Raw genomic sequence first — 22,980 nt, forward strand, 5'->3', positions numbered from 1 at the left:
TGCTTTTAGCCCTTGGTGAAGCTCTTTATGCAGGAGAGATAAATTGGGACAAAAAGCCGTGACTGCCTTGTTTTATTAAAATGTTGTTCACTGATATCATTGAGAAGTAGTTACAGTTTGCAGTGATGAATGGTCAGTCTTGCCAGGCCTGCGTTCTGCCAATGTAGCCCCAGAATAAGCTATTGACATTTTAATCTTAACGCAAATGTCAGTTTCTAAAAGCATTATCGCTTTTCAGCTGGATCTTAAAAGACCATAGTATCACATCGTGTTTCCAGTGACGTGAACAAGTGATTGAGTGCATTATTGTCACTAATTAGCAGTAATGAGGTTAAGGCTTACAGGTTGTCTTTATCATCTGCAGGGTCAGGACATTTCCTAAATCCTCCCATTTAGGCCACGACACAATTCGGGCCCTTATGTATTATGCCCTGAAGGTTTGGAGTGACGTCGCACCGCTCAACTTCCATGAGGTGGCGGGGGACAACACAGATATTCTGATCGATTTCCCAAAGTCGCATCACAACGACCATTACCCCTTCGATGGGCCAGGGGGAGCTGTCGCTCACGCCTTCTTCCCCGGGGACAATCCGATTGCAGGAGATGTCCATTTTGATGATGATGAGAATTGGACATTCCGATCTTCAGGTACTTCCAAATGTTAGAGCCAGGGGCACAGGAGGTGTTTTAAGATGTCAGTGCAGGGCTTAGTGAGTAGCACCTACACCTCTCAGCCAGGATGTTACTGGGGACAGGTCGCCACTCCAGACAGCTGAGCACAAAATCCAGCCTGATACTTTCAGTGCCAGTACTGAGGGAATGCTGCACTGTTGGAGAGTCAGTACTGAGGGAGTGCTGCACTGTCGGAGGGCCAGTACTGAGGGATTGCTGTACTGTCAGAGGGTCAGTATTGAGGAAATGCTGCACTGTTGGAGAGTCAGTACTGAGAGAGTGCTGCACTGTTGGAGGGTCAGTACTGGGGGAGTGCTGCACTGTCAGAGGGCCAGTACTGAGGGAATGCTGCACTGTTGGAGGGTCAGTACTGAGAGAGTGCTGCACTGTTGGAGGGTCAGTACTGAGGGAGTGCTGCACTGTCAGAGGGCCAGTACTGAGGGATTGCTGTACTGTCAGAGGGTCAGTATTGAGGGAATGCTGCATTGTCAGAGGGTCAGTACTGAGGGAGTGCTGCATTGTCAGAGGATCAGTACTCTTCTCCTAAGAGCAGAGAAAGTTAAGAGGAAGTTTGATGGATACTCCCACATCATGAATAAATTCACCCAAGTAAGTAAGAAGAAACTAAAGAGTCTGTAACCAGCGGTCTCGGAGTTTATGTGGTTAGCGAAAGAATGAGAGGTGTCATGGAGAAACATTTTCTTACATAGCATAGTTGTTGTAATCTGGAATTCACTGCCTGTAAAGGTGGTGGAAGCAGATTCAAGGATAAATTTCAAAGGCAAATTCGATAAATACATGAAGGGAAAGAAATCGCGGAGCTACGGGAAATGAACAGGCGGAGAGTGGGAATAATTAGAAAGCTCTTGTAAAGCTGCCTCCTGTGAGTCATTCTATGATTCTGATTCCATAATCACAACACACACAGGGCACAGCCTTTTTAATTTTTAAGATTGGCAGTTTAAATGATTATAGCTGTGAAAGGTTAAATATGAAGAGTTACAGGGCTGCATCAACTCTCAGTTACCAAAGTGTCATCGATAGTGATACCTGTAGAACATCTCAGCCATAATCTAATTAAGGAGCTCAGACCCTATCTGACCTTGCTAGGGGATTATCAGCAGCATCAGAACACTCACCAGAAACAACACATTAATATTTTTCTCATGGATTGTCACATTACAGACAGAAACTGTATTTTGGAAATTATGGCCAATCATCTTTAGATGCTTTATAATCATGCAGCACAAAGGGAGGCCTATGGTGTCTGTACCAGCCCTCTGAAAGAGCCATCCATTTAGTCCCACTGCCCCCACTCCTGCTCGGTTATTTTTTTTCCCCTTCAAGTATTTGTCCAATTCCCCCTTTTGAAAGTTATTATTGAACCTGCTTCCACTGCCCTTTCAGGCAGCGGACTCCAGATCACAACAACTCACCGTGTTCTAAAAAGAATTCTCCTCAACCCTTCCCCCTAATTCTCTTGCCGGAATGTGCAGTTGATGCGGTCATTATATTTGGGTAATTCTTCAGGCCTGACCTTTCACAGATGAAATGGTCCAAATGATCAGAAATACATTGGTGTCAGAAATAAATTGGTGCATTGACTCCATAAGTACCAGGTAAAGCAGGAGAGACTTTTACTTGAATCTCTGAGGATATCTGCTCAGATGCAGGTGTCTCTTTTGTTAGAAGACATTGCCAGCAAGATGAGAAATCCATTAAAAAGACATAAAATCTATCTGCTCAGCCTCTGGCTAAAGAAGGCATTTAAACATAACACACTAAGATAGACGTTTAACAGGGTCCTAATGCCACACACACAGAGGGTCATTTACAATTCAGTTATATTGCCTACTTGTTTGTCTGTTTGGATCGTTCACCTGTTTAACATTTATTAACCTTGTAAGGGGTATTCAGGAAGATTGACGTGAATAGGGCATACAGGGGGTGAGGGTGCTTAATGGGCGCGGCATTCTGCTCTGAGGGGTAGAGCTGCCCTCACGGCTGTTGCAATATTTACCCCCAGGCTTCAGGAGGCAACGTAGCTCTTCAAAATAATCAAAAAGGCTAATGGGATGAGGTGAGAGTGACTGCCCTTGACATCAAGGCAGCATTTGACCGAGTGTGGCATCAAGGAGCCCCAGCAAAACTGGAGTCAATGGGAATCAGGGGAAAACTCTCCGCTGGTTGGAGTCATACCCAGTACAAAGGAAGATGGTTGTGGTTGTTGGACGTCAATCATCTCAGCTCCAGGACATCACTGCAGGAGTTCCTCAGGGTAGTGTCCTCGGCCCAACCATCTTCAGCTGCTTCATCAGGGACCTTCCCTCCATCATAAGGTTAGAAATGGGGATGTACGCTGACGATTGCACAATATTCAGCACCATTCGCGACTCCTCAGATGCTGAAGCAGTCCATGTCCAAATGCCGAAAAACCTGGACAATATCCAGGCTTGGGCTGACAAGCGGCAAGTAACATTCACGCCACGCAAGTGTCAGGCAATGACCATCTCCAACAAGAGAGAATCTAACCCCCTTGACATTCAATGGCATTACCGTCACTGAATACCCCACTATCACCATCCTGGGGGTTACCATTGACCAGAAACTGAGCTGGATTAGCCATATAAATACTGTGGCGACAAGAGCAGATCAAGGGCTAGGAATCCATTGGCAAGTAACTCACCTCCTGACTCCCCAAAGCCTGTCCACCATCTACAAGGCACAAGTCAGGCGTGCGATGGAATACTTTCCATTTGCCTGGATGAGTGCAGCTCCAATAACACTCGAGAAGCTGGACACTGTCCAGGAAAAAGCAGCCCACTTAGAATCTTCAGGTCAGAGCCAGTCCAATCAGGAGAGAAGTTAGGAAACAATCCTTCACACAAAGGGTGGCAGAATTGTGGAACTCTCTACCCCAAAGAGCAGTAGATGCTGGGGCTCAATTAATCATTTTAAATCTGAGATTGATAGAGTTTTGCTAAATAAGGGCTTTGGAGATATGAAGCCAAGGCGGGTGGATGGTGTCAGGATCTCAGTGAATGCTGGAATAGGCTCAAAGGGCTGAATGGCCTCCTCCTGTTCTTCGTCACGGGCAGTCGAAGGCCTCACTAAAATGCGGAGGTCATGGTCTGATGACATCGTTCAAACCCCAGAATAGTTTTAACTCTGCGCCTTGCATCTTCCACCCAGTGTGGCCTCCCCAGAAAGTGGAGCTGCCAATCTGGAAGAGGGCCAAGAAGATGAGAGGACTTTGCTTGCTCACTGGACAGGAGCAAGCAGACCAGTAACTTCACCACCACATTACCAACCCCATATCGTAGTTAGTAGTTATGCAGTAGACAATCTCAGCAATCCCATCTTCTTGCAAAGTGTGCTAGCATCTTTGTTCATTAGGCAAGCAAACATCTTCAAATTCATTTGCAGTAACAAAAATAACAACCACTTGCATTAATATAATGCCTTTAAAATAGTAAAATATACCAAGGTGCTTCACAGGGATTATCTAACAGAATTTGACACTGAGCCACATAGGGAGATACTTGGACAAGTGACCAGCGACTTGGTCAAAGAGGTAGTTTTTAAAGAGCATCTTAACAGAGGAGAGAAAGACAGAATGGTTTCAGGTGGGGAATTCCAGAACTTGGGACTGAGGCAGCCGAAGCCAGGGCTGCCAGTGGTGGAGCAATTAAAATCAGGAATGTGCATGAGGTCAGGATTGGAGGAACGCAGAGATCTCAGAGGGTTGTGGGGCTGGAGGAGGTTACAGAGATAGGGAGAGGCGAGGCTATGGAGGGATTTGAAAACACGGATGAGAACAATAATGATGATGGATGATCTATGAGCCGGTTTGAGAATTTGTCTTTCTTTCTTACAGATCCTCGTGAGATGGACCTGTTTGCTGTAGCTGTCCATGAATTTGGCCACGCCATTGGACTGTCTCATTCCTCAGCTAATGAATCCATAATGAGACCTTATTACCTGGGCCCTGTGGGTGATCCTCTCCAGTATCACCTGCCTTATGATGACCGATTGAGAATCTGGCAGATATATGGTTCGAACTCTATCCTGTCAAACCTTTCTTCCATTTATTCACTTGGGATCCAGTGGAAACAAAGAGTATTGATTCATTCAAATACAAATTAGATTGATTTCTTTTAGAAATCACATTTTGGAATTGAGTACAGAGTAATTTGAGACCTGACATGCAGTGAGTGGTGTAGGTTAGGGAGGAATGCTGACTTTGGACCTATGGTTCCCAAAGTTCTCCCCCACCCTGGGTTTCCCTCAGCTTATGTCCGGCTCTGTTGTTGAGTCAGATAGAGATTGATCCCTGTGACTGGTCAATAACTCCATTATCCATGTATCATGTGATTATCAGGACAGGACAAGGTGAACTAGAGGGATTTTGGTCTTTCTTAGTCTAACAATTTCCGTGTTCCTAGCTTGAGTTGCACTGGGTTACGCACAGACTTCAGGAAAACTTCCTCAATAAACACGAGCATATTATTCCAACTAAACATCACCTCAGCAGCATTCTCTCCCTGTCACTGCTGCCGTTAATTTAACGATGAGCCTGAACTTGATGTACTCGACCAGCTGAGTTCTTATGTGAAAAGATTTATGATTTCTCTGGGCCAATCAATCATTGCAAGAATTTAATAAAAATCAAACTGTCTGGAAGAATGCATTTGATTTCCAGCTGTGTTCTTGTTGTGAACAGCCTTTACATCTGCCTAACAGGAATAATATCACTTGTGACTGCCTTTGATATTAAAAGCTTAGATTTAAACCGCTCTGTATTATTTTGTTTTGAATGAAGATAAATTGTGACGGGAATTCATCTGCCTGGATAAAAGTAGCAGCACCTCCTCCCCAAAGATCCTGGTCACAGATCAGGTCCCTCTGATCACATGTGGTGCAAATGATGTTTTCTTGAAGACTGAAAGTCCATCGTTAATTTGTGATGAAAGTCAGACCACCCAGCCCCGGCAGAACGCAAGGCTGGGGAGACTTTAACTCCTTTGGTCCTGGCCACAGCTGGTGGGAACTGTGTCACTGTTGGGAATGAGGGGTGTGGAGGCCAAGTTGGTGAGGTGGATCAGACCTCACGCGACCCCTGGTTGCCAGGGAAACTAAAGTGCAGATTGGGGTGGTGGGGGTGGCGGGGTGACTAGTTACAGAGGCAACCATGGGGACAGAGTGGGAGAGGCCCACATCGCCCTGCTCTAACTCCTACCTCATGGGCTGCAGTGGTTCATGAACAACAGCAACAACTTGTATCTATACAATGCTTTCAATGCTATAAAGTGTCGCAAAGTGCTCCGCAGAGATTTCAAAACAAAACATGGCAACAAGCCGCACAAGGAAATAATAGGGCAGAAGATGAAAAGCTTGTTCAAAGAGGTATGTTCTAGAGAATATCTTAGAGGAGGAAAGTGAGGTAGAGAGGCAGAGAGGTGTACAGAGTCAATACTAGAGCTGAAGCCCCAGGCAGCTGAAAGTGTGGTTACCAATGATGGAGATTAAAATCGTGGATGCTCTAGAGGCTGGAATTAGGAGAGTACAGAGATCTCAGAGGGTTATGGGGTTGGAGGAGATTACAGAGATGGGAAGGGGGCAAAGCCATGGAGTGATTTGAAAACAAGGTTAAGAATTTTAAAATCAAGGCATTGCTTAACCAGGAGCCAGGAGTATGGGTCAGTGAGCACAGGGCTGATAGGGGAAGGGTATTTGATGCAAATCACAGGTGGCGGAGCTTTGAATGACCTCACTTTTATGGAGGGTAGAATGTAGAGGCCTGGCTAGGAGTGTTTTTGAATAATTGCATCTCAAGATAATGAAGGCACCATTCAGCAGTTCAGCAGCAGGTGAACTGAGGTTGGGGCGGAGATGGGTGATGTTACAGAGGTAGACGTAATCAGTCTTAGTGAAGATGTGGAAATGTGATTGGCAGTTCATCTTGGGGTCAAGTATGACACCAAAGTTGTGAACAATCTGGTTCAGCCTTAGACAGTTGCCAGGGAGACAGTAGAATCAGTGGCGAGAGAGCAGAGTTTATGGCGGGGACTGAAGGCAGTGGTTTTCAGTCTTCCCAATATCTAATTGCAGGAAATGCACTGGATGTCGAATCAGTAAAAGGAGACTTGCCACCACCTTCTCAAGGGTAACTAGAAAAATGACACATTTTTAAAAAAAACTTTTAAAATGTTTTTACGCTAAACCTTCCTGTGCCTCAGCTTCAACTGACAGACTGGAGACCGTCAATGTGTTAGAAACTGTCCACCCCTACTCCTTCCCTTCAACCCCCTGAATGTGGGGTGGTGGAGGGAGTGCTTAGGAAATATCCCTGTTTGTTGAATAACAAATCACTCCAAATGGAAACCACTCCACAGACTTGAGCACATGATCTAGGCTCCCACCCACCCTGTGCAGGACTGAGGGAGTGCTGCACTGTCAGAGGTGCTGCCTTCCAGAGGAGGCTTCCAAGCAGCCCTGTCTGCCCTCTTGGGTTATTGCAAAAGATCTCATCGGCACCATTTTGTGGAAGATCAGAGTTCATCCAGTGTTGTGGCTGATACTAAGCCTCCCCATTTCAACCAATGTCAGCAGAAATAGAATCACTTGTCATTTGCCTGGCTGTCTGTCTGTGGGATCTTGCTGTGCATGGATTAGCTGATCCAATTGCTGACATAATAGTGACTGCACTTCATATGTCATTTATTGACTGTGAAATGCTTCAGGGCATCCTGAGGATACCGTATAAATTTGAGAAAATAGATGTAATACACACCAATTCCCACCTTAAATGCACAGGATAACCCAAAACATTTAATGCATTTTCTGAAATGTGGGCACTGTTGTTCCCCAGGCAGGTGTGACAGACAGATTTTGCACAGCAAGTTCACACTAACAGCAAAAGAGATGTGGCCAATTCATCTGTTTCAGTGATGCTGATAGAGAAATAAACATTGGCCTGGACTACTGGGGAGAAAACCTCTCCTGTTCTTCAAATAGTGACCATGGGATCCTTTCCATTCACCTGAGAGGGCAGATGGGTTTTTGGTTCAGTGTTTTATCTGAAAGAAGACATTCCCAACAGCGCAGCAATCCCACAGTACTGACCCTCTGACAGTGCAGCACTCCCACATTACTGACCCTCTGACAGTGCAGCACTCCCACAGTACTGACCTTCTGACAGTGCAGTGCTCCCTCAGTACTGACCCTCTGACAGTGTTGCACTGCCTAGTACTGACCCTTTGACAGTGCGGCACTCCCTCAGTACTGACGCTCCAACAAGACAGTACTCCCCCAGTACTGACCCTTTGACATGCTGCACTGCCTAGTACTGACCCTTCAACAGAGCAGCTCTACACCAGTAAACGACCCTCCAAAATTGGAATGCTCCCTCAGTACTAACCCTCCAACAGTGCAACTCCCTCAGTACTGACCCTCTGACAGTGCAGCACTTTCTCATTACTGATCCTCTGACAGTGTCACACTCTCTCAGTGCTGACGCTCTGACAGTGCAGCAGTCCTTCAGTTCTGACCCTCTGACAGTGTAGCACTCCTTCAGTTCTGACCGTCTGACAATGCAGCACTCCCTCAGTATTGACCATCTGACAGTGCAGCACTCCCTCAGTGCTGACCCTCTGACAGTGCAGCACTCCCTCAGTACTGACCCTCTGACCGTACAGTATTCCCTCAGTACTGACCCTCTGACAGTGCAGCACTCCCTCAGTACTGACCCTCTGACCGTACAGTATTCCCTCAGTACTGCACTGGAGTGTCAGCCTAATTTCCTGCTCAAGTCGCTGGAGTGGGAATTGAACCCAGAACCTTTGAACTGATAGCAGGTCAAATACAACCAAATTAGTTTAACGTTCACAAATGGTTGAATTGTTTTCCAAAGAATGGCAATAGAATGTGTTGGATTATTTCAAGGTTGTTCAGTCGATTGTCACGACAATCTTTCCTACTATTGCTGTCTGGTGTCCCCTTGAAAAACTCCAGGCAGATTCTGAAAGCTGTAGTAAATTCCCTGGGTATAAAAAGAGTAAATGGTTAGTCAGTGAACTGGAAAGAATATTGCTAATTAGAAATGTCACTCGTTGATTTAATACATATGTGGAATGAAGGGAATTGCTCAGATCTAAATGAGAAACCAACCACCTTTACAGTGGGACTGAAAGATTGTATGTGTGGCTTTTTGGATCTCCTGATTGCTCTAAACCATTCATGTTAACCAAGCAATACCAAAAGGGATGAAATTAAAGCCTGTTAGAAGAGACACTACGTGACCATACTTTCAAATTGGGTTTGCTTTTTATTCAATTCGGTTTTAGTCAGGATAAATGTTATCTGTTTTGCGTTTTTTTTTTACTGTGTTTCTTTGTGTTTCTCTCCACATCGAGGTATCAGAGAGTTACTGTTCCCCACCAGCCAAGCCCAAATGGAAAATTCATCAGATCACCCAGTGCTCCCAGAACCTCCAGAGAAGCGGCCGTCTGCTCAGTAAGTACAGGGTAGAGGCAGGGGAGAGCAGTTCAAACAATCATTTTCTCCCCCCACACTCACTTCTCCCTCCTTGTAGTCAACTGTATTGCAAGATGAGAAACCTGTGAAACCAACTTTACCCTCAGAGGGATCATCCCCCGTGTTTTTGCAAAACTAATTCCAGGAATGTGGGTGTTGATGGAATGGGAACACATTCTGCCCCCTGATTACTCTTATCCTCTGCCTTGATAAATAGCTGAGTGGAAAGACTCTCTCTTATACTGTTAGATGTTTGGACACTATCATTGTGGCTGGGACATTGAGATTTGATGTGAATGGACAATGTTTCTTGCTCAGGTTCTTTCTACCCATTGATTTAATCAATCCCAAGTTGCTGTTTGACAAGATGGGCCCACTTCATTGACCCGAACTAATTTCAGAGGTCACAAAGTGTCAGCTACTCTGTTTGTAATATGTGCCAAAAATCAACCCTGTACTGTGGTGGCAAGGCCAGCATTGATTGCCCATCCCTAATTGCCCTTGAGAAGGTGGTGGTGAGCTGCCTTCTTGAACCGCTGCAGTCCATGTGGTTTAGGTACACCCACAGTGCTGTTAGAGAGGGAGTTCCAGGATTTTGACCCAGTGAAGGAATGGTGATATATTTCCAAGTCAGGATGGTGAGTGACTTGGAGGGGAACCTCCAGGTGGTGGTGTTCCTATCTATCTGCTGCCCTTGTCCTTCTAGATGGGAGAAGGATTGGAATGTGCTGTCAAAGAAGTAGCCCTGTAAAATAGCAACCTTTGTTTTATGTATAATTACTTTGTGTTGATTGAGACTTGCTAAGTAAAGCACAATTACTTTTCACTTACTAGTTTAACTTAGCCTTGAAGTCCAGCAATCAAAGAAAGTGATAGATTTACTGTTTCAGAGTCAATGAGCTGCTCTGATGGTAACTCTATAGGGGGAACTTATTTTCCACCCCCCAAGGCAAGTTTAGATGCTGGGTGGCATTTTATCGGGTGGAAGGGGGCTGGTGGGGTGGGAGGGGAGCGTTTCCTTCCTGCTTCTGCCCCAATTAAGTCTGGGTGGATGGTCCATCCAGCCTAATGCCAACTGAGGCCCTTAAGTGGGCAATTAATGCTCAGCTAAGGTCCTCATCCCACCGCAGCAGGTATTGAACCAGCAGCAGGGAGGGCAATCAGCATCCGGAGAGCCCAGAAAGCCAGGCCCTGTAATGTTCCCTTGCAGGCTCCTAGGTCAAAGGCACTATGTGCTTCATTGAGGAACCCAGCACTGGACAAGGGCAGTGCTGGCTGAGAGCCACACCCTGTCTCTCCTCCCAGTCAGCGACCCCACTCCCCACTACCCCCATTCCCTGCTCACTCACCTCTGGCCTATGTCTCTCATTGATCCTGGCCTCTGGTGGGTGCATTGCCAGCAGCTAGCAGCTCTCGCCAGTGCTGCCTGGAGAGCTCTGGTTGGCTGGCAGTTCTCGAGGGTTATATTTGCGCCCCCTGGGTCCCTGGTAGGCACGCGGAACTCTGATCAGCTATCCAGCCACCGGGCAAGGCCCCTGTCACTTGGGTTCAATTCTCTCCTGTGTTTCCCTTTCCCACAGTCGGTTTGCCAACTCTGGCTGGATGTATTCCTGAAGGTTGACCTCCCCGCTCCAGCTAGCCCATCCTCAGGTTCTCAGTATTGATCACCCAACATGTCCATCTTCATGACACCCCACCCTCCACAGCTGATTGGAAAAGGAACGAACTCTTTAGTAAATTAATTCCTTGATCTTTCAGTCAAACAGACATTTTTTCTATGAAGTAGAAGTGTTCAATGATTTTTTTACTGCCTCTGCTTTTGAATATTGCTGGAAAGAGAGACCTGTTGCTGCAGTTTATCATTTTGCACTCATCAGGACAAACGCAAGAAAGGCCAAGTTTCAAACAATCACAAAAATTTAATACCGCAGGAGAAAAGGCTAAGGTGCGTCACCTTGCCAACCAATCAGTATTCCTTTCTCCTTTACTATAAATTGTTGTGACCCTTTGAAATTTGGCATTCTTGCATCTGTCCTGATGATGTCCATGATGAAAAGCTTCAGCAACATGTCTCCCCTTTCAGCAATGTTCAAGTTTTGTACCAACAAGCAAATGCTTCTGATTTTCCTTCCTGAACTTTGCTCACAGCCCCAGAGATTAATTTTCAATTCCTGGAGACTCCAGACCAATCCTGGAGGGTTTGTAACTCCTACTCCACAGGTGCTGAGTGTTTGCCAGCATTTTCTGTTTGAATGAAAAATGGATCTCTTGTGGAGTTCTGCACAATTACAGGTTGGTGTAGGAAGAAAGATATGTTTCTGACCTGATTCCATTCTCTCACAGGCCTAGAGCTGACGTTCCTGACAGATGCAATACCAACTTTGATGCAGTGGCTCAGATCAGGGGAGAAGCTTTCTTCTTCAAAGGTAGGGATTGGAATTCACTATTTAACTCCTTTTGCTGCAAGATTGTGTGAGCAATTACAGTAACCCAATACCGATATTCTCGCCCGCATCTTACCCCTCACCTCCTGGCTATAGTGGTTTTTGGATGCTGATTAATATTCCCATCTCCACTCCCCAACCATCTGCTTCTGGTCACATTCATCTTGAGTACCATGTCCAGTTCCAATCAGTCCCCACCTTGACACTATGTCCAGCTCTGGTCAGTCCCCACCTTGACACTATGTCCAGTTCCAGTCAGTCCCCACCTTGACACTATGTTCAGTTCTGATCAGTCCCCACCTTGAGCACCATGTCCGGTTCTGATCAGTCCCCACCTTGACACCATGTCCACCTCTGGTCAGTCCCCACCTTGACATCATGTCCACCTCTGACCAGTCACCACCTTGACATCATGTCCAGCTCTGCTTAGTCCCGATATTCTCGCCCGCATCTTACCCCTCACCTCCTGGCTATAGTGGTTTTTGGATGCTGATTAATATTCCCATCTCCACTCCCCAACCATCTGCTTCTGGTCACATTCATCTTGAGTACCATGTCCAGTTCCAATCAGTCCCCACCTTGACACTATGTCCAGCTCTGGTCAGTCCCCACCTTGACACTATGTCCAGTTCCAGTCAGTCCCCACCTTGACACTATGTTCAGTTCTGATCAGTCCCCACCTTGAGCACCATGTCCGGTTCTGATCAGTCCCCACCTTGACACCATGTCCACCTCTGGTCAGTCCCCACCTTGACATCATGTCCACCTCTGACCAGTCACCACCTTGACATCATGTCCAGCTCTGCTTAGTCCCCACCTTGAGCACCATGTCCGGTTCTGGTCAGTCCCCACCTTGAGCCCATGTCCACCTCTGGTCAGTCACCACCTTGAGAACCATGTTCACCTCTGGTCAGTCCCCACCTTGAGCACCATGTTCACTTCTGGTCAGTCCCCACCTTGAGCACCATGTTCACCTCTGGTCAGTCCCCACCTTGAGCACCATGTCTAGTTCTGTTCAGTCCCCATCTTGACACCATGTCCAGCTCTGGTCAGTCCCCACCTTGACACCATGTCCACCTCTGGTCAGTCCCCACCTTGAGCACCATGTCCACCTCTGGTCAGTCCCCACCTTGAGCACCATGTCCAGTTCTGGTCAGTCCCCACGTTGACACCATGTCCACCTCTGGTCAGTTCCCACCTTGACACAATGTCTGCCTCTGGTCAGTCCCCACCTTGAGCACCATGTCCACCTCTGGTCAGTCCCCACCTTGAGCACCATGTCCGGTTCTGGTCACTGAGACAGCAGAGTGATATTAAAATCTCTGGATGTGCCACATTGAGAAAATTTGAGCCGAATAAACACCGAGGAAACACTGGAGAAACTTGGGCTCCTCAGAAAAGACCTTGTGGACCAAACCAGAAAATGCTGGAAAAACTCAGCAGGTCTGGCATCATCTGCGGAGAGAGAAACTGAGTTAACATTTCGAGTCCGTACGACCCTCCTTCAGACCTGTTCCAGCATTTTCTGTTTTTGTTCTAGATCTCCAGCATCTGCAGCATTTTGCTTTTCCCTTAGGGACCTTGTGGAGGTTGACACGATATTCAACAGATCAAATAAAATGCAATTTTAAACCCTACTGCAAACAAAGTTGTGCGAAAGGGATTTAGGGGGAATGAGTTACAACTTGCAAAAGGCAAATCTAAGCCCCAGTGTCACACGATGACTGAATCAGCATGTAGAAGTATGTGGAGGTAAAAGGCTTGGAATTATTACAAGAACAGCTGGTGGCAGTGATGGTGAGGGAGAAGCTTATTCCTGTCTTGTGCTGTAGGATGCTGCCTCACAGTTGTGATATCCCATCATGTCTGGACTCATTACGAACACATTGAATTACGTCATTTGCAGTTTGGAACATGGTGATGCCTTGACAAATGTTCATGGTAAGACCTGCATCCAACATTGTGTCCTGTTAGCCCTCAGGTGTAATCTACTCTTTTCAAACTGTGAGAGCAGACAGCTGTCTCCAATTTTCCTTGCCTATTTATGTGAATGTTTACAATGATGGTACGGTCAGGACTTCGACAATGAGGTATTCAGATTGTTGTTCTATAAAAAATACCCAGCACTGGGCTGGAAGTGGAGACAGACATCACGATATGAACTGGAACCTAACAGTACAAGATCTGACAGTCTGCTTCCAGCTAGAGAGCCGAAAGATTACTTATTTTGGAGACTGAAATAAATCGAAACTTGGCTCCGTTCAGCCACGCAGTTTAGATAAATCGTAAATATGATGCATGCCTCTTTCATCTATTTTCCCGATTTTCTATCTTCCTAGAATCACAGAATCTTATAGTACAGAAGAAGGACATTCAGCCCGTCGTACCTGTGCTGGCTCTCTGAAACAGCTATCCCTTTCCCCATTGCCCTGTAAATTTTTCCTTTTTGAAGTATTTATCCAATTTCCTTTTGAAAGTTACTATTGAATCTGCTTCCGCCGCCCTTTCAGGCAGCGCCTTCCAGATCATAGCTGCTCACTGCATTAGAAACATGTTTCCTCTTTCCCCACCGGTCCTTTTGCCAATTAGATTAAATCTGTGTCCTTTGGTTACTGACCGTGGGGCGATAGTGGGCTAGTGATCCAGAGGCTCCAGGCGAATGCTCTGGCAGCACAGGTTCACATCCCATCATGGCAGCTGGTGGAATTTGAATTCAATTAATAAATCTGGGATATAAAGCAAGTCTCAGTAATGGTGACCATGAAACTATCATCGATTATTGTTAAAAAAACCTATCTGGTTCACTATTATCCTTAAGGAAATCTGCTGTCCTTACCTGGTCTGGCCTACATATGACTGTAGGACCCACAGCAATGTGATTGACTCTTAACTGTCCTTTAAAATGGTCTAGCAAACCACTCAATTCAAGAGCAATTAGGGATGGGTAACAAATGCTGGCCTTGCCAGTGACACCAACTTCCCATCAAAGAATGCATTTAAAAATAAAACCCTCTTGCCACTAGAAATAATCTCTTATTATTTACTCCACCAAAATTCTTCAAGATTTTAAAACCCTCTATAAATAACATAGAATTACATTGATTGTACAGCACAGGAACAGGCAGCTCAGCTCAACTGCTCCACGCTGGTGTTTCTACTCCACATGAGCCTCCTCCGAGCCCCTCTTCATCTCACCCTATCAACATATCCCTCTATCCCTTTCTCCCTCATGTGTTTATCCAGCATCCCCTTAAAGTACATCCACACTATTCAGCTCAACCACTCCCTGTGGTAGTGTGTTCCACATTCTCTACCCTCTCTGGGTAAAGAAGTTTCTCCCCTTCGCCTTCTCTGTGGAAGACAATGCCAGTTTCTCCAGCATCTCTATATGAATGGATTCTTTAATCCCGGGTACCATTCTGGTGAATTATTTTGCTTGAGTTTGCTTGTTGTGCTCCACTGACAATATATCCTATCAGCCCCTCTCACTTCTAGGTGCTTCCTTCCCTTGGCTACAACAACAACTTGCATTTATGCAGCACCCTTTAATATAGCTAAACCCCAAGGCACGTCACAGGAGTGATTAGCAAACAAAATTCAACAATGAGCTTGGCCAAAGAGGTAGGCTTTGAGGAGCATCTTAAAGGTGGAAAGAGGTGGAGAGGTTTAGGGAGGGAACTCCAGAGTTTAGGGCCCAGGCAACTGCCAATGGTGCAATAGGGGCATAGAGTACAAGAGCAAGCAGGTTATACTGAGCTTATATAAGACACTAGTTAGACCTCAGCTGGAGTATTGTGTACAGTTCTGAGCGCCACATTATAGGCAGGATGTGAACACATTGGAGAGAGTGCAGAAGAGGTTTACAGGAATGATTCCAGGGATGAGAAACCTCAGCTATGGGATAGATTGGAGAGGCTGGGACTGTTCTCCTTGGCGAGGAGAAGGCTAAGAAGAGATTTGATAGAGGGGTTCAAAATTATGAGGGAGCTGGATAGAGTAGATAGGGTGAAACTGTTCCTGCTTGTAAAAGGATCGAGAATGAGAAGGCACAGATTTAAAGGAAGCAAATGCGATGCGAGAAAAAAACTTTTTCACGCAACAAATGGTTTGGGTCTGGAATGCACTGCCTGGTGGAGGCAGGTTCAATCAAGGCGTTCAAGAGAGCATTAGATGATTATTTAAATAGAAACAATGTACAAGGGAATGGGGAAAAGGCAGGAGAATGGCACTAGGTCATAATGCTCATTCAGAGAGTCGGTTCAGACATGATGAACCGAATGGCCTCCTCTGCACCATAACAATTCTGTGATTCTCTGTAGTTACTTTATACACAATATAAGGTTTAGAAACAGGCCATTCAGCCCATTGAGTCTGTGATGACATTTATGCTTCACCTGAGGCTCCTCCAACCCTACCTCATCTCATTCCATCCTTAGTGATTGAGGTGAAGAGTATTTAAAGGGAAATTGGCCAAAGACATGGGGGGGAAAGGAATAGCAGAATGTGCTGTGAGATGAAGAGGGGGTGGTAGGATGTTCGTGTGGAGCATTAACACCAGCTTGGACCAGTTAGGTTTCTGTGCTGTAGACTGTAGGTCATATTTTATAAAAGGCAGGGAATGAGGATTGATAGATACATTAATAAATATCACAGCTGAAAACAATGTCACAGCAGGCTCTGATAAAGAAAGACTTGCATTTATATAGAACCTTTCACAACCACTGGATGTCACAAAGTACTGTACAGCCAATGAAATACCTTGAAATGTAGGCACTATTGTAATCTAGGAAGTGTGGTAGCCAATTTGATGGGCTGAATGGCCTCCTCCTCTTCCTGTGTGTGTTCCTACTCTCTCAACCCCTCACTCAATTGCCAAGGACCAGCTCCCGATCCACTGCTGTTAAACCGATTGTGATTCATATCCTGTGCAATACTGATGTTTCTAACCACAATTCCCAAGGAATAAGCCTGGAAATGAAGCAATATATATAAAAACCATTACTGAAAGATTTGACAAATGTTAGGAATGGGAAGCTATTCAACAGAATGGTGAGTGTTGTTGTGATGAATTCGATGCAGTGATATTAAACATTAAGCTTTCCAATTACGCTGTCACTGCAGCGATGCAGCATTTACCTTATTGGAGTCTCTATTTTGGTTCATAGCCCCATCTCCTGGAATAGACAATAACTGCAGGAACCAAGACTATCTCCTTGATCCAGAAATGTATTAAACAGAACATACAGCACAGTAACAGTCTAAGGAATAGGTCAATGAAAGGGGAAACAGCCATCAGGAATCAAGTTGTTCTGTTACGATAGAGGGCATGATGGCAATAAACATCTAGCATTTATGTAGCACCTTTAACATAGTAAACATGTCCTAAGGCGATTCATGAGAGCTTTGTCGGACAGAATTTAACACTTAGGAATGCTTGATCAAAAAGGTAGATTTTAAGGAGCATTTTCGAGGAGGAAAAAGAGGTAGAGAGATGGAGTGGTTTGGGGAGAAAATCCCAGAGCTAGGGTCTAGACAGCTGAAGTCTAGGCTGCCAGTGGTGGAGTGATTAGAATTGAGGTGCTCAAAAGGTCAGGTTTGGAGGAGTGCAGAGATCTTGGAGGGTTGTAGGGACTGGAGGAGTTTACAGAGATAGGGAGGGATGTAGGGGCTGGAGGAGGTTACAGAGATTGGGAGGGTTGTAGGGGCTGGAGGAGGTTACAGAGATAGGGAGGGTTGTAGGGGCTGGAGGAGGTTACAGATATAGGGAGGGTTGTAGGGGCTGGAGGAGGTTACAGAGATAGGGAGGGTTGTAGGGGCTGGAGGAGGTTACAGAGATAGGGAGGGTTGTAGGGGCTGGAGGAGGTTACAGAGATAGGGAGGAGTGTGGGGCTGGAGGAGGTTACAGAGATAGGGAGGGGCATAGGGGCTGGAGGAGGTTACAGAGATAGGGAGGGGTGTAGGGGCTGGAGGAGTTTACAGAGATAGGGAGGGATGTAGGGGCTGGAGGAGGTTACAGAGATAGGGAGGGTTGTAGGGGCTGGAGGAGGTTACAGAGATAGGGAGGGTTGTAGGGGCTGGAGGAGGTTACAGAGATAGGGAGGGGCATAGGGGCTGGAGGAGGTTACAGAGATAGGGAGGGTTGTAGGGGATGGAGGAGGTTACAGAGATAGGGAGGGGTGTAGGGGCTGGAGGAGGTTACAGAGATAGGGAGGGTTGTAGGGGCTGGAGGAGGTTACAGAGATAGGGAGGGTTGTAGGGGCTGGAGAAGGTTACAGAGATAGGGAGGGTTGTAGGGGCTGGAGAAGGTTACAGAGATAGGGAAGGGACGAGGGTATGGAGGAGTTTGAGCCACAGCACTTTAGACGGAGAAGCCGCACCATTGGCTTTCTGCACTTGCATTCAGTTTCCCCAGTAACTTTTTGCATTTGCTCCCATAGGGAAGTATTTCTGGCGATTGACCCGAAACAGGCATTTGGTCTCCTTTCAGCCAGCAGAGATCCAACGCTTCTGGCGCGGGTTACCTAGCAACATGGATGGCGTGGACTCTGTATATGAGCGAACTGCTGATCATAAAATAGTATTTTTCAAAGGTAAGAATTGGTGTCCATCTTCCAGAGCGCAGCAAGTTCACCTGCCTCAATCCATCCACATGGGAAGTCTCCATCACTTAAAATATCCACCTTTAAAATCAGGCCGTTGTTTCTATTGGTCAGAACAGATAACCATTAACCATTTGCATTAAGACAATTTCAAAGCTGTTGCTTGCGCCATCTTAAGCATTCCATTTATCTTGCACAGAAGTAGCTGTGTGTACTTACAAACTCGGACATTGCCTGGGTGGTCTGACACACGAACGATCGCGGTATGTGATTTCAGTAGGGCTACAGTGGTCGCGTTGTACACTTGGTTTCTTGCTACGGTATATTAAACAGGTCTTAAAAGTGTGATAAGACTTCATAGAATCAAAGAATGACAGAAGGAGGCCTTTCTGCCCGTTGTGGCTGTGCCAGCTCTTTGAAAGAGCGATTCGATTTGTCCCACTCTCCTGCTCTTTCCCAATAGCCCTGCAATTTTCATTTCCTTTCTCAAGTATTTATCCGATTCCCTTTTAAAAGTTACTGTTGAATCTGCTTCTACCGCCCCTTCAGGCAGTGCATTATAACTGACTGCACCAATTTCTTCCCTTGTGTCGCTCCTGGTTGTTTTGCCGATCACCTTAAATCTGTGACCCTACTGTCACTCCATATTTACTCTATCAAAACCCTTCAAAATTTTGAACACCCCCATTCCACCCCCGCACCCCTTAACCTTCCCATTCACGGGGAGTCCAGCTGGGAACCACAATCTTCCTACTCCCTCTGGTAATCTCATGTGTTATGAACTGTTGTAATTCCTTTGAAGATGTCTCTCCCAACATTCATAGTAACAAAACCCTCTGTTAAAGCTCAGGGCTTCTCACCATAGCCTGTTTTACTGGTCATCGCACATAACGGACAAATTGCTTTTCTGTGAGTATTCCTGCTGTAAAGGGTGGGAATGTACCTCCCTGAAATTGGAGTCCCCATAGGAATGGCCCTGACCACCACTGTGGCTGGTGTGGTTACAAAAGGCCTCATAGGAGTTAGTCCAGAGGGCATGAACTGAGATCCCACAGTAGGAAGGTTGAGAATTTGAACTCAGTTCTGGGTATCACAGCATCAAAAGGATATGTTGGTCTTTGGAGGGAGTGCAGCAAGGATTCACCAGAATGTTACCAATGGTAAAATTCTGAGGGGAGATTACATAAACTAGACTTGTTTTCCCTGGACTATAGATGATTGAGGGTTTTAGAATTTCAAAAGGAATTAAGAGGGTAGATTGAGAGAAGCTTGACCCACTGTTGTTGGAGTAGTGGGTGAGGGGAGGCCTAGAACAAGTGGCAGAACTTAAGTTCTGAGCCAGACCATTTAGGAGAGAATTTAAGAAACGCTTCTTCACACAAGTATAAGTGCGGAACTCTTCCACAGAAAGCAGTAGATGCTGGGGTTCAATTCATCATTGTAGATCTGAGGTCAGTAGAGTTTTGTTAAACAAAGGTAACAAGGGATACTGAGCCAAGGCAGGTAGTTGGTGTTAGGGTGCAGATCATCCATGATCTCATTGAATAGCGGGACAGACTCGTGGGGCTGAATGGCCTCCTGTTCCTATATTTTAAAATTTTGGAGCCAAGTAACTGTGCATCATATTGATCGCCAGCACAACACTGAGCGCAGGTCTGTAAAAGGCCCCATCTTCAATCCCTGCCCTGTGCTGTGTTGGTGTATCACACTGGGATCAACAGCCCAGGCTGTGAGCTCAAATCTCTGTGGTTTAGATACAATACTTTCCCTGGCAATACTGAATCATGCAATACAGATTTTGGAAATCATTGATGTGTAAGTATTGTGTCTTACAAGGTTTATCTTCAATTCACACTGTGCAGTCAATACAAAGAACAGACATGGAGCTAGAAGCTGAGTTTGTGTTCTTTGATAATAAACTACTTGTTTCATGATGAACAGCCTTAGATCTTGATCTAAAAGATCCTGAGAAATGAAAGGTTAAAGTGCTCATTGTAGAACAATTCCTCCTGAAATAAACCTTAAGGAGTATGTTTCACAGATCCATTTCTGCCTCCAAGCTTAGTTACCTAGATTGTAAAGCACAGAAACAGGCCATTTGGCCCGACAGGTCCATGCTTGTGTTCCGAACAAGCTATCTCCCTCTCATATATAAAAACAAAAAATAAAAACAAAAAAACAGCGGATGCTGGAAATCCAAAACAAAAACAAAAACAGAATTACCTGGAAAAACTCAGCAGGTCTGGCAGCATCGGCAGTATCTCCCTCTCATGTTCATCTCACCCTATCGGCACATCCTTCCATTCCTCTCTCCCTCATGTGCTTATGTAGCTATTCACCTCAACCACTCTTTGTGTTAGCAAGTTCCAGAAGATAGAATCATAGAACAGTACTGAACAGGAGAAGGCTGTTAGGTCCATCTAGCCTGTGCCAGATCTTTGGTAGGACTATCCAGTTAATCCCAGTCCCATTGCTCTTTCCTCATTGCCCTACAAGTATTTTTTTTTCCTTTATCCAGTTCTCTTTTGAAAGCAGTTTCCCCTGCATCACCTATCGGATGCATTAGTGATTATCTTATATTTATAGCCCTAAGTTTTACTTTCCCCAACAAATGGAAACATTATTGTCTTTGCATCGACCCTATCAAACCCTCTACCCGATCACCCCTCACCCTTCCCTTCTCCAGAGAAAAGAGCCCCAGCCTGTTCCATCTTTCTTTTAGTTAATGGATACCGGGGATGGGATAGCTCCTTGTTGAATTAACCGTGGCTAGGAGAGCCCAAAGCTCCCTGTGGGGAGTAAAAACATCAGGCACCTCATCTCCGCCTGCATTTTACCAAAGTCACCGTACTGGTAGAGATTCCATTTGTAGACATTCCGGGTCACTGACTCCTTCATATGTAAATGAAGGGCCTGACTGCTGTTTTGCACCCAACCGCCAAAACTGGTTGGCGGTCAGAGGTAAGGAAAACCCCACCCCACCCCCACAAGGCCCATCTATCACTGGTTCATGTTGTTCTTTCCAGAGTTCTTACCCTTGTCCTGCTATTATCACATTCTGCTTTCTGACCTTAATGCCACCATCAGCACCTCCTTTAGCCAGTACCCACTACCATTAACACCCCTTTGTCCTTTTGTTCATGACATCTTTGTCAACCTCCTCTTTGCCCCCACCTATCGCTGGCCCTCTATCCAGCTTCACCTGCTCCACCCCCTTAAACAGTATAAATTTCATCACATTTTTGCTTCTCTTTAGCTCTGAAGAGTCATACGGACTCGAAACGTTAACTCTGTTTCTCTCTCCACAGATGCTGTTAGACCTGCTGAGTTTTTCCAGCATTTTCTGTTTTTGTTTCAGATTTCCAGCGTCTGCAGTATTTTACCTTTGTTGTGAGGAAAACATTCCTGCTTATCAGCTCGAGCACAACGGGCAAAATGGCCTCCTTCTGTGCTGTACCCATTCTATGTTTGTGTGTGAGTCCGAAGCTTTATTGAAAAAAATGGTAGACTAACCAGATAGAAGGCACGATTTACTTCTATGTCTGTTTAATTCTTAATGCAGCTCTCCAATCTGTTTGACAGGAGAACGGTACTGGGTGTTCAAAGATAACAATGTGGAGGAGAGTTACCCACGCTTCATCAGCGACTTTGGTCTGTCTGTGAAGAGCATTGACGCAGCCTTTGTCTGTCCCCATGATGATAAGACCTATTTCTTTAAGGACAATCAGTACTGGAGATATGATGACCACCTACGGAAAATGGACCCAGACTATCCAAAGGACACAGTCATGTGGAAGGGTTTGCCCAGCCAGGTTGATGATGCTATAAAATGGTCTGATGGTATGTTATCTCTACTTGAGACTGAATGTCCCTGTTAGCCAAGATGAAGTGTTGAGTTGTGAATGAGAAGCAAGCTACCTTCACCCTTTCCCATTAACATATGTCAATCCCAGCCTTACTGAGCTGGTGGGGCAGGAATCTTTCCATTTCCTATCCTTACAACCTCAGTATCTGTTGTGTGGTGGCTGAGTTGTATAATTAATGAAAGAGTTGATTTGCAGACACTTCTTGGGTGGAAACTTTAAGTTTATTTACAATATATTCAGCAGCAACTGCATATATGCTTTCAACTCCAACTCTAACTCTACACTGACTGCTGAGGTAGCGTGCACTACTCTCCTATTGGTTACTACAGATCATGTGATCTCTCCTAACAAGTATTATTCTTAAAGGTACATTACACACTAAATAAAACCATAATTATTATATACTTCACCTTTAACTCATCTATACATATTGTATTTACAAGTATTTTTTTTCAACACAACATAATATTTACACTGGGTAAGGAATTTACAAGTTCAGTCTTTCAGGTGGTTTCCTGGTATGTGTGGAATGTCGCAGCTCCACAACTTCAGATTCTTTGTCAGGAACCTCCTTTTCCGGAGTTGCCTGAACATCAGGTGCTTCGGTGGGCACTTGGAGTTCCGTATCCTCAACTCTTACAGGAACATCAGACATGTCAGTCCTGGGTTGAGTATCCTCAACTGGAAACGCAAACCCACTCATGATCACTGGTGGAACCAAATCTTGAAGATTTGTCTCTCTCTTCCTTAAATGATCCACATGTTTACAGGTGATCCAGCCTTCCACCTCCATGTGGAAGATAGAGGTCCTGTCACCGCATTTATTTCACCCGGTAAACACTTTTGTCCTTCCCCGAAGTTTTT

At 45.5% G+C, this 22,980-nt stretch overlaps 1 protein-coding gene across 1 annotated transcript in view; it reads left to right on the plus strand.

Annotated features, from left to right (window-relative positions):
* mmp17a (matrix metallopeptidase 17a) overlaps positions 1-22,980 on the plus strand; it is a 102,738-nt gene that overhangs the window by 65,232 nt on the left and 14,526 nt on the right. Inside the window, exons 4-9 of the mRNA XM_041202324.1 lie at positions 365-648; positions 4,550-4,726; positions 9,087-9,186; positions 11,551-11,633; positions 18,089-18,241; positions 21,833-22,090. Of these exons, the coding sequence (XP_041058258.1) occupies positions 365-648; positions 4,550-4,726; positions 9,087-9,186; positions 11,551-11,633; positions 18,089-18,241; positions 21,833-22,090 (1,055 nt within the window). The remainder of the gene's footprint in view (positions 1-364; positions 649-4,549; positions 4,727-9,086; positions 9,187-11,550; positions 11,634-18,088; positions 18,242-21,832; positions 22,091-22,980) is intronic.

This window comes from Carcharodon carcharias, chromosome 13 (genome assembly GCF_017639515.1).
Source record: "Carcharodon carcharias isolate sCarCar2 chromosome 13, sCarCar2.pri, whole genome shotgun sequence".
In the NCBI taxonomy this organism is placed as follows: domain Eukaryota; kingdom Metazoa; phylum Chordata; class Chondrichthyes; order Lamniformes; family Lamnidae; genus Carcharodon; species Carcharodon carcharias.